Raw genomic sequence first — 16,207 nt, 5'->3', positions numbered from 1 at the left:
CATTTCAAGGCTGATTCTTTCCGTATGCCTACGTTTGGGTCAATAACAGGCCTTGACTAACACATCACTGAAGTCTATAAAATCAGCACATTGACTTGAGCTTTTGTTAACGGTGGAAAAGACTGAATTCTAGCAGCAAACACTCACATAAAAGATCAGAGCTAATAGAACCCTTACAAAAACTTTACATTTTATACAATGAGTTACTTCAACTAGAAACAATGGTAAAGGAAAGGGAGATATGACAACAGCATATGAGTGGAAAAAGTGACAAAGCTAGTCGTGAATGAATAAGAGCCCTCCATAAAATTAAGATATGTGATGATGGCATGACGGCCATAATGCACGCAAGTCGGTTGAACCCCTTATTGGTGTTCTGTTTTCACATACTTCAACACTGCTGTTAACCACATTATCTTAGGAAACATCTTTTCCAAAAGTTATGGGCACATGTGGGTGAAACGCATTTTTGTTATTAACACCCTTTTACACTGATGCTTATTAGATTGTTGTTCCTATGATTTATCAAAGTCATAATAATCTGTTGCTATTAATTGCAAACACATACTCATACATCCCAAAAGATATGGCTGCAATGCGTTTCTGTATCCCTGGTATGTTAAGTGTGTGTGTTAATGTGTGTGTGAGAGGATATGTGTGTTAATGAGAGGTAATAAGGGGAGACCCTGAGTCCCGGCATACTTAGCCACATTCTCCATACTGATGGAACACTTCCAGATGGCTCCGGTGGCAGCGGCCAGGAGCTGCTTGTTGTCCGACTTGCTCAACAGTAAAACCAGCGGCTGCAGACCGCTGTACTTACGCACCAGGTCACGAGTTTGTTTGTCCTCTGCACACTGCAAAGCAAAAGAGAGCGTCAAGATCTACATGAAGTCCTCTAGAGACAAGGTCTAAGAAAAACTATCTCTATGTCCTTTTCTCCAATTCTGTGGATTTTTTCTTGTGATAAACAATATTTATTTTTTTAACAGCATACAAAACATAACATTTGCAACATACACCCCATCTCGTCATCACCACCCACCCAGACAAAAATCAAGAAAAGATGACACAGTAACTACAATATTGAAGACCATTACAAAAAATAGTAAAAAAAAAAATAGACAATAAACCATAGACCAAATAAACACATTTATAAATAACAACACCATAAGCCCATCATACACGTCTCTCCCCAGCACAAAGCTTCCTAGGAGCCCTCCAGAAAACTCAGGTACTTTCCCCATTTTCTAGTATTCCTCCAATCTGGCAAACCATTTATATGACAGTTTTTCAAACGCCGCCACCCTTGCTGTCTCACAAGCCCACTCCTGTACTGATGGCACTCCGTCATTCTTCTAACCTCTTAAAATAATCTGTCTGGCTATCATTAAACTAGTTTGGACCCAGCTTCTTATGTGCTTATCCATCCCATTTAGGACTGACCCATCTCCCAGAACAAATAATCTTGGGCTGAATGGAACCTGGTTCCCTGCAATCCGACATAGGTTATCCCGGTCCAAAAAACCCTGGACCTTATCACAAGACCATAGGACATGAAGTACTTGGCCGTCCTCTATCTTACATTTCCAACAATTTGGTGTGTCTTTCAGACCAATTCTAAACAATCTGGAGGGAGTCCAATAGAAGCAATGCATAATCTTGAACTGAATGAGGTGCACCCTCACATTGTGTGACAATGACAGGGGAACCTCCAGAGGAAGAGATTGGATAAGGTTATTCAGCTTGGGAACACAAATCATTTTTATAACACTGACCTTCCCTGCTATTGAGATATTGAGAGTTGCCCATCTATTAACATCACAAGAGATTTTATTAAATAATGGTTCCAAATTAACTTTAACTAGGTCTTTTAACTGGGGAGGGAATAAGATACCCAGATATATGATACCTTTCTATGGCCACTGAAATGCACCTGATTGGAAGGCTGTTACGGGGCACTGAGCTATTAAAGGTAACGCTTCTGACTTGGACAAATTACCCCATAACCTGAAAATTTCGAGTAAGAGTCAATCATCCCAAGTAGAGCCCGAGTAGGGTATTGATCTGCTAGGTTCGGACACAAAAAGTAATATCTCATCCGCATTAAGCATACCTAGCAAGCCTTCCATAACACCTGGAAAGTTAGTCTTCCCCCTTATGGCTGCTGCCAAAGGCTCTATGGCTAAACAAAACAACAAATGAGAAAGAGGTGAGCCCTGTCTTGTTCCCCTTCCAGGAGCAAAATACTCAGAAATTAACTTGTTAGTTTGCACCGTAGCCTCTGGGTGATTATGCAGCACCTTAATTCACTTTATAAAATGCTGCCAACCCCATACATTTCCAAAATCTTTAACATATAACCCCATTCAACCATGTCAAATGCCTTTTCGACATCAAGGAAAATAGCAGCTATTGGGGATTGTCTATCAGCTACAGACCATAAAATATTGTTGAGACGCCTGATATTATCTGACGAGCTCCGCCTGCGAATAAACCCCACATGATCAGGATGAACTAGAGAATTAATAACCTTATTTAATCTATTTGCCAATTTTTTTGAAATAATCTTAACGTCTAACTGCATTAGGGAAATTGGGCGTTAATTCTCACAGTCTCCTGGGTCTTTTCTTAGGAACCAAAGTTATCAAAGCCTAAATGTTGGTGGCAGTGTGCCCTTCTCCAGTGCCTCTCTATATTCCTCTAACAGAAGTGGAGCCAGTTTAGTTACAAAACTCACAGGCAGGGCCCCCATTACCTTTTTAATTTCCTCTATAGTCAAATCCGCCTTTAGAGTTCTCTTTGCTCTTCGGTCAGTTTGGGAAGCCCTAATGGCTCTATGAAGGAACACATTTCTTCATCAGTAGAGGTAGATAATATCTACAGTTGCTATAAAAACATCTCCAGAATTGGATCTAACTGCAGAAATAGTGGAAGCTGATTCCCTCTGTATTATGTATCGAGTAATTTTCCTGCTTTGTCTACTGGTTCAAAATAATTTTGTCTTGCCCTGAATAAATTGAATTCAACCTTCGGAGATAGAATATTATTATAATGGTATTTTAATTAAGTCTCCTGTGACATTCTTCGCTTAATCTCCCTTTCGGTGTGTTTGATTTTACTTTCTAGTTCTAACAGTGCTTTAGCACTATTCCTCTTACGAAATGAAGCATGTTGTATAACCCGCCCCAGGATCACAGCCGTTAAGGCCTTCCATGCCAACCCTGAAGACAACACTGAGGGCCAATTGATCGCCAAGTAATCTTTTAGCTCAGACCTAAGCCATTCTATATTTTCTGGCTCCTGTTAAAGGGAGGAGTTAAGGCGCCACCTATAAGAGCACCTTCTCTCACTTTGAGGCAGCAGGTCTAGACACACCCACGCATGGTCAGAGATTATGATATTTCTTATCAAAAATCCTATAGCAGAGGGAGCCAGTGATTTGGACATTTAACAAAAGTATATATAGAATATGTCTTGTGCACTGACAAAAAAATGTATAGTCTCTCCCAGCTGGGTTCATAATTATCCAAATATCAACCAAGCCTAAAATCTTAGACATCCTCTGTAATGTGAGAGAGGCTCTGGGGGCCCTGCGGCTGCAACCCCACTGTAGTCCAGAACTGGATCCATCATCAAATTAAAATAGCCCCCTAGAACAATATTGTGGTTCCCTACAGTTTGTAATTTCTTTTCCAAATCTATAAAAAAAAAATGCCTGATCATCTACATTAGGTGCATATATGTTAGCCTGCCAGAATTAGTTCTTGCCCTTGTATTTCATGTCGTTAGAGCAGCAGCACCATTTTGACTCCTTTCTGCCACGTCTCCACCACGGAGCATGTGCAGCTTAATATCTCCACTGGCCGCTAACTTTTGGATTTCCACATTTTCGGCATCCATAATGTTTCTCGTCCTGGCTGAGCACAAATATCTCTGGTCAGTATCTTCGAAAGGATAAAAACAGCAGTGCACTAAGCGGAGCTTGCCCTTCGCCCAACTAGTCCGCCATTAGGTAACGTGACACCTCTGGTGTTGATTTTTTCATAGACTATGCATACGACAAGCGCAGAAGTGTGGAAAACAGGTACCTTGAAGATTGCACTGGCACAGTGCATTTGTAACTCATCATTGTCACTGCTTAGGTTTTTGACCAAATCCTTGATCATGCCGAACATCTGAATGGCAATCCTGTAGCTTTCCTGTAGTGACACAATTAAAAGACCACATGAACTAACTGACAAGCACTAACAATTATGTCACATATACTGCTACTATATATTTTATGTTTCCAGTATTTTTCTTTCATATAGCAAGTATACTTTTATCATTATTTTCCACCCTTAAATATTTCATAATTTTGTATATTTTTATGTTAAACATATTTTTACATCTCTTTTATTCTGTATGCACTATTTTTGGTAATCTGTAGACCCTGCTGCAATCTCATTATGATAGTTTAAATGATAGGGTTGATAGGATCAATTCATTGTTGCTTTGGGTCTTTCATTAAATGAGTAAACTATACAATTGTTTGAATATCAACAGCCTTATCCTTTAATAAAATCATTTTACATTATTTACCCTATTTATTTATCAATGCATTGTATTTTTAATGTCTTATAGAATCAGACTTGTAGGTTTTATTACACAGAGCATGGCTTGACAACTTATGCCACATTAAAGGGCAACTATTATATAGCATTTTCAAGATTGTACTTGCATTTTATGTTTGTACTTTAACATGTTTACATGTTTTAATGTTAAAAAAAATCCTGCCCATGGCTGCTGCACCTGTATTTACCCTCTGTATGAGCGCTTTGTAGGAGCGCCTGTCTCTTTAAGCCCCCCTCCCGACAAAACCCAGTCTGCTCTGATTGCCCAGCGTGTTTCCTGGAATCTCCGGAGCCTCCGCTCCATGTTTCACTAGTTGAAGCTGGAGCTACTGCAATGGAGTATATAGCAGGACTTTGTACTGCGATTAACCACCAATAAAGGCTCATAAGCCAAATATTACCGGACATGTCCCAGCAGTAAAGGGACTGGAATTTGGGGAGAAATGACCAGCATTGGCCAACATTACAGCTATGTCGCGTTAGCATGTAGCTACTTAATAAAGGCATTTAAACCAAATACTACATGAACAGAAAATGTTTCAGGAGTAAAGTGACCCAGAATTGGGAATAATTTAACCACAATTAACCACACCTTTAAAGACAATATACAGTATGTGGCCTCTCTCACCTCTGAGGCACACTCCTGCAGGGTGCCCACCACAGGAATAAGCATGTTCTCATGTGGAGACTTGAGCAGGCGTCCCAGCAGAGGGATACCCCCAGCCTTACGGATGGCCTCCTTGTTCTTGGTACTCTTGCTGCAGCTCCACAGTGCCAGAGCACCACAGCGAGCCACTTCTACATCCTTCTCCTGGTTTGCAGTCAGATCGGCTAAATTAGGGACACAGTCCAGCAGCTTTACCTGAGCAGAGAGACGAGGGACCCAGACTTACATGTGGATAAAAACAAACATGAAACTGTGTGCAAATAAGCAGCCAGACCCCACATGTTTAAGCAGAAAACTTCCATGCACACATTTACACAAACTCAGTGAACCTGTCATAAATTCAAGGACTCTGAAAAGTTTGCTTGCAGGATTGGAGTGATAATGGATGGTTCCAGATGGGAAAAGCAAGTTGTTGGCTGTGATTAAGGGTGTAATTAAAATTCTATTACCACTGGGTCTGCAAGGATGAAAAAGCCAGAGATGCTAGGAGTGGAAAACTGTCAGGATAGATGTTGATGTTAGGCCTGAAAAGCCCAGTGTGACAGTTTATGGCCATCATTCAGTGTTCTAATCCATAGTTCCTGGCCAGGGAGACAGAGCACGCAAAGCTATTACACACAGCACAGTTCAAAGGTGGTCTCATAGCATAGCGTGAAATTAATCTGCCTCCGTGAGTGACTTGCACATGAGAACATCCGATTTGGGGCTGAGTAAAATATACAAGGAATGGAGGCTTTAATCACAGGTCCCTTTGTCAACAAACATGAATGCAGGTCAGAGGATGTAGGGGACATTCTATCTGTTTTACCACAGCCCCCACTCTGCTGGTTTCAAAGACTGGGTGAAAAAGGATGGATGGGCCGCTATCTGGCAATCACATACAGTGTGAAACAGGCATGAATGGGTAATTGATTTGCTGTGCAGTAAAACGTAGTTCAGTAAACTCTGGATATGTGTTTTACACTTTAAAGAAAATAGTAATGGTAATACTGTATGTGGATAACATCGCAATAAGGCACCATCCTGTTTTTCCAAAGGTTCCAAGGTGTCTGCGGTTTAGTACAAAAAAGTTTGTACTAAATCACAAACTAACTGGCACAGACATAAACAGACTTTAAATTAATAGAATATCTGCCCCCATAGGACATAACATTTTTTCATTGACATTAATACAGAAATATCAGATTCTGGTCTGCAGTTTTCTCACCTGATGCTCTTCACATGGGCATTACAAACCTGAAGTTACATTGTTCTGTGCTTACGCTCACCAGTTTTTTGATACCGCCATACTGCCTGACGGTTGTCCTTGCTCTGCGGAATCTGGCCACGTTAGCGACGGTCTTAGCAGCTAAGGCCTTGAGGTCCTTGACTGGTGAGTCCAGTATCTTTACAATGCTCTGCAGGCCTCCCATGTCAACAATGGTTCGACGAATTTGCACATTGTGACTTATCTTTCTCAGGATTTTCAGAGATCCAATCTAAAAACGCACAAGATAAACGTTCATACTTAGACAGATCTTTTAAAACTGATCACTGTTTTATGGAAAAGAAACGGTTGTGGCTATTCCAACATGAGGTCTCCATCTGTACTAAGAGTACATACAGCAATATCTAGTAGCCAAACATTTACCCACATTTCTACTAAAAATAGACAGGACAAAAAGCCGTAATAAAATCAGGTTAAAAAGAACCAAGAGTCATTAGGGCACACTAGAGAATAATTGCTACCCCGTGTCTTTAAAGACATGCTCTCTACCCAGCACTGGTGCTTCTCTAACTGAAACACAGGCTGGCACACACGGCCGGCAAGGTTTATGCCTACAGGCCATCCAGGTCCAGCTTTGGCACAGCTACTCACTTTGCATTTGACTTCATCTGTATCCAGCAAGTTAATGAGGACTTCAAGGCCACCTACGTCCCGGATGGCCAGTTGGCACGTCTCCTGCATCAAATTAAAGTCCATCATGGCGCACAGAGTGAGCACAGTGGCCGTCTGGTCGCCTCCCTGAAATAATAATGCCAAACATGAATGAATAAAAAAATGAGACAAAAAGGAAGAGAGGGGGGAGAAAATTACATTAAGCAACATTAAGCAGACATTTGGAAAAGCGAGGCGGATACAAACCTCCCTCCATTCCCCCACAGTGCTACTCCCTCTGTTGTTTCCCCCATAATACCACTCCTGCTGGGGTTGTTTTGTTTAAACCACAGCCTGGTAAGTGTTTGGCTTTGTGTTGGTAAACACTGATGGAAATAAATGATCTGCTAACAGAGCACTGAGCTCTGACAACAGCGCCAAGCCCAGAAAGCATTAGAAATGGCCCCTAAGATAAAAAAAGAACACGATTAGCGCTGAAAACCTGAAACTAATGATGAGTTAGCATTTCAATTAGAATATGTTTTGACAGTTGCTATATACACACACATATCATTTTAGACCTGGGGCCTTCAGGAAGGAGGTTTAACAAACTCTGAGTCTAATCCTGATCTCTGAGTTGATTTACCCTGAGATGGGAAACTTTTGATGGGAAAAGTTGTCGGCTCCAGAACAGCTGATTCGAGTTGGTTCAATCAAGTATGAGTAAGAGTATGTTCACTCAGAGCTAAGCGCGTGCACCACCACAATAAAAAGGCAGCATGAATGGAGCCATGATACTACAATTCACCATGGCAACAACCACAAACAAACTGGTCGGCGGAAATACTCATGCGCACATACAGCGAGTTTGAATTTATATTTTGTTAAAAAAAAAGCAACACAGCGGCTGCTGTAATATAGCGAGGATTGGTGTGGGAGAAAATTGCTGCTCGAGTCAATGCGTAAGCTCTAATATAGTGTATTAATTTCATATTTAATCACAGGTAACCTATAATATTACTGGTGAAAACTGGAATGGCAGTAGGCAACACCTATAATTTCATTTAGGTGCAACCCTGCAGAAAAAGTAAACTACTACTAATCCCATTCTGAGCCTGCAGCACGATGTCATTAACAGAATTATGATTTACAATCGTTTATTTCTTTTTAATGTCTCTTACTGGTTTGCGTCCAAAATTCTACACAAACGTTTCAAAAACGTTTCAGAGCGAGTCACACTCTTCTGACGGCGCTTTGCTATACACAGGGTTCATACGCATTTTAACCAATACTTTTGACTTTTTCATGACTTTTCCATGACTATGTTTTCCTGAAAATGTCAGTCGACATTATACAATAAGAATAAACCCTTAGAGGTTTAACCATAAAATGAATGACGATTTATGTTGTTCATAGTGGGATTTGTAATATCGCGCCCCGAATAGAACGCTGAGGTTAAGACGACGTGAAATACAGAAAACTGATTAAGTTTTATTACCACTCAAAATGTTGACTATAAACATAAAGAATACGCAGATTTAAAAGTGGGCATGTCTGGTCAAACCTTGCTGCACACTTTTTAAAATCAAATGTTTTGCTTTTTAAGACCTTTTAAGGACCTCGACAGAGAAAATGTCCACCGCAAAACAAATGCACATTAGGGTTGAGCTTTGTGTTTGAAATCAACTTGACAAAATTAATAGGGATATTTTTAGAACTCTATACAACAATCATCATAAATTAATCGAATTAATGGCAAATGCAATGAACTGTTACACTTTACATTAGATAAAACCGTTAAAACAGTTTTAATTTCAAATTTTAATTACAATTTTCTTGGAATTGTTAAGGCTGTTCTGGTTGTTCTCACACTCAGTGTAGGCTATAGTTAATTCTTCACATTCAGACACATGGGGGCTACACGTTACAGTATATCTACCATTCAACAACTTAAACAGTCAATTCAATTATTAACTCCAGCTATGCGGTCACTAAATTAAAAGTCTGCTCCTCTACTTCACGTATAATAGCTTATTGGCCGTTGTGGGTCCGTACTAAATGACGAATGAAATCCGTGACTCTATTTTACTTTTTTCTCCTAAATTTAGTGTCCAAATACTTGTTGTCTTTTTTCAGATTCCCATCACAATGCATAAATCCACATAATGTCCTAGCTGTGGATGGATGTTGACAGCATTATAGCACTTAAAATACCAGTCTTAGGGTTGGTGCTTTGAGATGGCATGCAGCAATGGTGTTTTTATATTTCCACATTTATTCTATATGCATATATATTATTCATATGCAGTTGCATAACAAACCTTGTTGACATGCAATGGTTTTGATCATGAGAAGGGGGGGAAAAAATCGCTAGTCAGATAAAACTGAAGCTCATGGCCCGGATATTCAACAGTTAGAACAGTTAGCTGCTATAATACTAGACCTGCTACATGGCTTTGATATGTGACACTGAAAAATCCAGTCCAAAATCTCCTGGCAAGTGAACAATCAAATATTATTTATTTTTTGCATTAGTTTGAATGTGCAACAGATATAATTCTCATCAAGTGAATTCAAGGACGTCTCTACTGTTCCAAGCTTCATGAGCAATTTTAAGATGGCAGGACCATCCTAAACAGATTATTTCAACCAAACATAAAAATGTAGCATGTCCTACTATCAGCTACCCATATGAGTAGAAAATAACCCATCACTTCATAGAAGGCCGGGCAGTAATCTGTTTCATGCAGCTGTTGGAGGGGCCGGCTCATCAGTGTAGGCCTTAGCAGAGTCTCAAGTGGTGTTTGATCATATCTCCCCCACAAACCAATGCTCTGACACAGCAGGATAACAGCCACATGTGTTCTCCATATCATGATGCTAGCCTAAATTTGAACCATTTGCCACATTAACAGCAGTGGATCTACAGCTTCCTTTGTCTCCTTCATTCTCACTCTTCAAAGGATTCGGCAGGCGAGGTTCATACCTTGTAAAAACAACAAAAAAGCTATGTTTAGGAGTGATAGCTGGGCGAACAGGAACAGATCATGTGCTTTCATTTTTGTTAGCTTTGGTCTTGAAGTATTGTCGACATTCTTTAAAACATTGACAACATCTGACAATCTTTTATGGTGAAAGATCTTCGACTCTCTGCGCATGATGGGGACAGATGAAAGTGAAAACAATTCAACCACTATTGGACTGGCTTGGCATTTCAATAATCAAAATGCAATATCAAGTTAAAGGGGAACTATGCCTTTTTTCAAAATTCATAAATGTTTTCCTATGGTTACAGAAAACCTAGTGGCCCAATTTAAAGAAAGTTAGTGAAAAGGTGTAGCATGGGCCAAAAAAGAACCCATCAAATTTTGGAGCAGATCTGAATCAAGGGCGGATACACAAACTATTTTTTGCTCTCATTAAAATTGCGAGATAAGACACAAATCTCATGGGAGCTGGCGGTTTTAACATTTTGCTGCGGGTGGGAGCCATGGATGTATAAAAAACGAAAAAATTAACTGTGGGTCCCAGGATTTAGCCAACACTAACCAGACGTTTTTTAAACTTTTAGTTAGTGTAGTGTCTGTTTTAGCAGCTTTTGCCCCCTTCAACTTTGCATAACTTCATCTGAATTTATTTGTTTTAAAAGCGAGTCTAGCCCTCTCCAGTGCTGTAGTACCACTCTCCGCCTGAACTGCTACTGACACAGACACAGACACTGCAGGTGGGAGCGAGAGATTAAGCCCGTGCAGGGCTCTAGGGCATGGCCTTGGTGGAGGTCTGTGCTCTCGAAGTGCCCTTCTTGTTGTCTATGGACCAGTTCCAGACTTTATACTTGATGACATAACAAGTTTGAGAATGACTTCTCTGGTTTCTGGCTTTGAGAGAGAGAGAGAGTAGCTCATGTTCACAAATATTGATTGAACTTTCCTAGGCCATGTTGGGTATTAGGAAACAAAACTAGTGATGTGTTTAATTTAGTCCTTCAAAAATCTAAATTAAATCTCGGTAACACTTTCTATGAACCCTGTCTCTATAATGCATTATAAACACAGTTGCGCGTTATAATCTGCTTATAAAACTCTATAAGTATAGTTATAAGCACTTGTGAATAATAATAATGGTTTATAACAATAATCATAACACGACTTATAAGGTCAAGTATAATAATACTAATATTATAATTGCTCATCACTCACTCATTTTTTCCAGGATCATAGTGTATTATAATTCTAATCATTTTAATACATTATAATGATTTTATAATGTATAATAATTACTGCTATAAAGTATTATAATGTGATTATAAGTTACTCTAAGTGGTCATTGGGCACTTTAAATAAAGTGAAAAACATATATTTAAATCTATGCAAGAAGAACCCAGAAAACCTTGTAAAATGTATTTATATGTTTAACTGGTCAGAAATTGAGTACTCCCACTTTTTGGTGAAGAACAACTGAATGGTGGACATTTCACTAATGTAATATAAAGACTCAATTTACTCAAATTATAGATAATACCTGAAACCATTTCTACTTCACCTGTGAAGTGAGCTTGTCACTCACTGACATTATTTTTTGCAAGGATCATAGTGTATTTCTCATGGTTGTAATACATTGTAGCCTAATATTTAAAATCAATTTGGTGGAACTGAGTGCCAGAAAATGGTTGAAATAGCCTATGTATTTATGTGTGTTGCTTTGTTTATCTGAATGGATGGAGAGGAATCAGCCACTCACAGAGTAGTCTATATCGACGACGTTTCATTTCTATGATTGTTCAGGTGCCTCCGGAAATTTTTCCCCTTGTCCCTTATTTCCGTCACCTTCCGCTTTCGTTGTATTGGTAATCTAAACGGCGGTCGATTTATGAGGACTATGGTTAACTGCTCCTTAGATCTCTGCAGGGTAAATCCAGACAGCTAGCTGGATCTGTCCAATCTGAGTTTTCTGCTGCACAACTTAAACAACTTTTGAAAGAGCATGTTAAACCAAAGTTCCTTCCCGAGGCTATTTTGCAGAGGCACAGTTGCTCCGTCCGGCACTTAGCGCCACCCAAGACGATTGTGATTGGTTTAAAGAAATGCCAATAAACCAGAGCATGTTTTTTATCATTCGGGAATGTTGTGTGGACTAGCCAGACCCTCCTTTGCAGCGCTGTGGAGGAAGGTCTGGCAATGCGAGACTACTCAGATACGTTGGTCAAGTCCCGCCTCTAGCTGTATTTGATTGACAGATCATGACTCACCTTTATGATTGCATGAGAGGACATGTGCTTGTAAGACAGCAACCGGAGCAAAGAAAACAGATTGTTTGCAGCAAAAAGTTGACAGCATTAAAAAGAGAGATGGTAAAACGCAAATTATTAAAGGCAGAAGGAAACGAAAGTGGAAGCAATCAGAATTTTGGAAAGTCACGTTTTTCTCTTCCATCTATGGCTGTATGATGCTAATGTTGGTAGTTGTGTGTGGTGCAACAGATTGCCCCTGCATGTAAGAGCAGGGGTCGGAGCCTTCCTCTCTCTCGGGTATACCCAGTATAGGGACTTTATTGCGCCGTCTTCTGCCCTCCAAGTCCTCAACTTTATTATTTAGGGTTTTGTTGTCTTTTCAAGTTTTTTTCGAGCCTTTTTGTAGCGTGTTAATCTTGTCCTCTGCCGTGGATATGCGCCGCTCAGCCTCAGCAATGCAGCCACTGCATTCTTTAATGTCGGTTTGAACATTTTTAATTGCTGTCAGTACACAATTAATCTCAGCGTGAAAAATCTTATTTGAACGACTGTATAGACTTCATGATGTCCATTGTCGAGGGGTTGTCCAACAACTTCAGCGCTGCCTTGGGATTATTTAAGTAGTATTTGTTCCAGGATTAACAACAGCACGAGGAGCACAGCCGCTCACTACGCCGTCGTAACCAGAAGTCCAGTACTATGATACTTGACCTTATAAGTCATTATAAAATGGTTTATAATGTTATGATTATAGTTATAAAGCATTATGATTATTCATGAGTGCTTATAACTATACTTATAGTGCGTTATAAGACGATTATAACACATAACTGTGTTTATAATAATAATACATTTAATTTGTATAGCGCTTTTCAAGGACTCAAAGTCGCTTTACAGGGCAAGGTAGAAAACAAAAACAAAACAAAACAAAACAAGATTCAGGCACAGATGAAAAGGGAGGGGGGCGTGGGGCTACGGATAGGGACAGGTGAAGAGATGGGTCTTGAGGCGGGACTGAAAGATGGTGAGGGACTCAGAGGTGCGGATCTCTTGGGGAAGGAAGTTCCAGAGCCTGGGAGCTGCCCTGGAGAAGGCTCTGTCCTCAAAACTGGGGAGGATGGACTTGTGGATGGAGAGGAGACCGGCTGAGGTGGATCTGAGGGACCGTGAGGGTTGGAAGGGGGAGAGGAGGTCAGTGAGGTATGAGGGGGCCAGATGGTGGAGGGCTTTGTAGGTGAGGACCAGGATTTTGTAGGTGATCTTGTGGGAGATGGGAAGCCAGTGGAGTTGTTTTAGGACTGGAGTGATGTGGTGCCAGGATTTGGTGCGGGTGACAAGTCGTGCGGCTGCGTTCTGGACCAGTTGGAGTCGGTTGATGTAGGTAGAGCTGATGCCAAGGAGAAGTGAGTTGCAGTAGTCCAGGAGACGAAGGCGTGAATGATTCTTTCAGCAGCGGGTGGTGTGAGAGAGGGTCTGATTTTGGCGATGTTGCGGAGGTGAAAGAAGGAGGTTTTAATGACATGGCGGACGTGGGGCTCAAGGGAGAGGGTGGAATCAAAGATCACGCCAAGGTTGCGGGCCTGGGGAGATGGGAAGACAATGGTGCCGTCGATGGTGAGAGTGGGGTTACTGATTTTGCTGAGTGTGGATTTGGAGCCTATGAGGAGGAATTCTGTTTTATCGCTGTTGAGTTTGAGGAAGTTGTGTTACAGGTTTTAATAGCTGACAGACAGGAGTTGATGTGGGAGAGGGGAGGATTGTGGGGGGATTTGGTGCTGAGGTAGATCTGGGTGTCATCGGCGTAACAGTGGAAATCCAGGTTGAAGTGGTGGAGTATCTGACCAAGGGTGAGGATGTAGAGGATGAAGCGGAGGGGGCAGAGTACGGAGCCTTAGGGAACGCCTTGAGTGACTGTGGCTGTGGCAGAGGTGTGGTTATGGAGCGAGATGAAGTGGGATCTGTTGGAAAGGTAGGAATGAGTGTGGAGTGCAGTACCTTCGATACCGAGGTCTTTGAGCCTGGTGAGCAGGATGTTATGGCTCATGGTATCGAAGGCTGCACCCAGGTCGAGGAGGATAAGGATGTTGAGGGAACCGGTGTCAGCAGAGGTGAGGGGGTCATTGAGGACTTTGAGGAGAGCGGTTTCTGTGCTGTGGAGGCGGCGAAAACCAGATTGGAGGGGAGGCAGGACTTCAGGAGGGGAGTAGGGAGGGGGTCAAGGGAGCAGGTAGTAGGTTTGGAAGAGCTGATGAGTTTGGAGATTTAAGGAGGGGTGACTGGGTCAAACTGGGAGAGGAGGCAGTGTGGAGGAGGGGTCGGGAGGTCAGGAGAGATGGGGAGAAGAGGGGCTGTGGTAGGTGGTGGAGTAGATACTGGGAGGTCAGATACAGGGGATAGAGATTGATAAATGATGTTGATTTTGTCAGCGAAAAAGTGGAGGAATGAGTTGCAGAGATCCGGAGTAGAGGTAGGGAGGGTGTTGGTCCGAGGCTTGAGGAGGTTGTTCACTGTGGAGAAGAGGGTTCTGGGGTTTCGGCAGGGGTCAGTGAAGATGGTGGAGAGGTAGGCAGACTTGGCAGCAATGAGGGTGTCTTTGTAGGCAATGAGGTGGAGTTTATAGGCTTCATGATGGACTGTGAGAGATGATTTCTTTGTCAGACGTTCAAGTTGACGGCCAGTTTGTTTCATTTTCCGGAGTGCAGGTGTGTACCAGGGTGAAGAGGTGTTAAAAGTGACGGTTTTTGTTTTGAGGGGGGCCAGAGTGTTGAGGGAGGTAGACAAGGTTGAGTCCAGGTGGAGAGTGGTGGAGAGTAGCTCAGAGAGATGGTGGGGATCGATTGATTTAAGGTTGCGGAAGGTGATTTCTCTGAGGCGGGGGCGTGGGGTTGGAGAAGTGATGGTGAACTGTATCAGTTTGTGATCAGAGAAGGGAAAGAGGCATGGATGGAGGTCGAGCACCGGTTGATTTGTGGAGCAGACCAGATCGAGGATGTGTCCTTTATCATGGGTGGGGAATGTGACATGTTGGGTGAGAGTGATGCATTATAGAGACAGGCTTCATAGAAAGATTTACCGAAATGTTTACCGGTCTGCCTTATAAACCCAAGTGAGCTTCCACCGTTGAAGACATTTGCTTACAGTAGTAATGAATGTCTTGATGAATTTCACCCAGTGGAAAACAAGACTGAGAGTCTACAGCCATGCTAGCAGCTCTGTGAGGCTCTTCTTAGGCATACAGTAGCAATGCTTTGAGCTAAATGCTATCATTTACATGCTCACAGCTACAATGCTAAAATCCTGGTGTTTAGCAGATATTATTCACTAGGTTCATGATCTTAGTTTAGCCTGTTAGCATGCTAACATTAGCTAATTAGCACTACACACAAAGTACAACTAGGCTGATGGGGATGTTATTAGTTTCGCAGGTAAATTGACATTGACCTGCTGATGGGGCTAAGATTAAAAGTTAGGGGATCAATAAAGTCAGTATGATTCATCCTGTGGGGGACATGAATGTCCGAATTTCTACCAAATTCGAAAGCAATCTATCTAATAGTTGCCGAGACATTTCACTCTGAATCAAAAATGCCAACCTCATGGTCTCATAATTTCCCCCTGGGATTATTAAAGTATTTCTGATTCTGATTCTGATTCTGATGGTGGCGTTAGAGGAAGTCAGTCACCAAAGTCATTAGGGCTCATCCTCTGGATGGTTGCCTACACAGGGTGTGCCATGAATGACTGTACAAAATCGTGTGCCAATCCATCCAGAAGATGTCAAGCTTTTCCTTGAAAAAATTAAACAGGAAAAGTCAGAGAATCACCAAAGTTATTCG

At 41.5% G+C, this 16,207-nt stretch overlaps 1 protein-coding gene across 6 annotated transcripts in view; it reads right to left on the bottom strand.

The window, feature by feature from the left end:
• armc4 (armadillo repeat containing 4) overlaps positions 1–16,207 on the bottom strand; it is a 58,539-nt gene that overhangs the window by 19,478 nt on the left and 22,854 nt on the right. For all 6 annotated transcript variants that reach the window (XM_031320289.2, XM_035998254.1, XM_031320273.2 and 3 more), the window contains 5 exons: positions 7,142–7,288; positions 6,552–6,761; positions 5,245–5,478; positions 4,092–4,202; positions 703–857 (listed from right to left, as the gene is read on the bottom strand). In XM_031320289.2, the coding sequence (XP_031176149.1) occupies positions 703–857; positions 4,092–4,202; positions 5,245–5,478; positions 6,552–6,761; positions 7,142–7,288 (857 nt within the window). The remainder of the gene's footprint in view (positions 1–702; positions 858–4,091; positions 4,203–5,244; positions 5,479–6,551; positions 6,762–7,141; positions 7,289–16,207) is intronic.

Source organism: Sander lucioperca, chromosome 23, assembly GCF_008315115.2.
Source record: "Sander lucioperca isolate FBNREF2018 chromosome 23, SLUC_FBN_1.2, whole genome shotgun sequence".
NCBI lineage: Eukaryota > Metazoa > Chordata > Actinopteri > Perciformes > Percidae > Sander > Sander lucioperca.
This window is presented reverse-complemented; position numbering and strand designations above follow the sequence as displayed.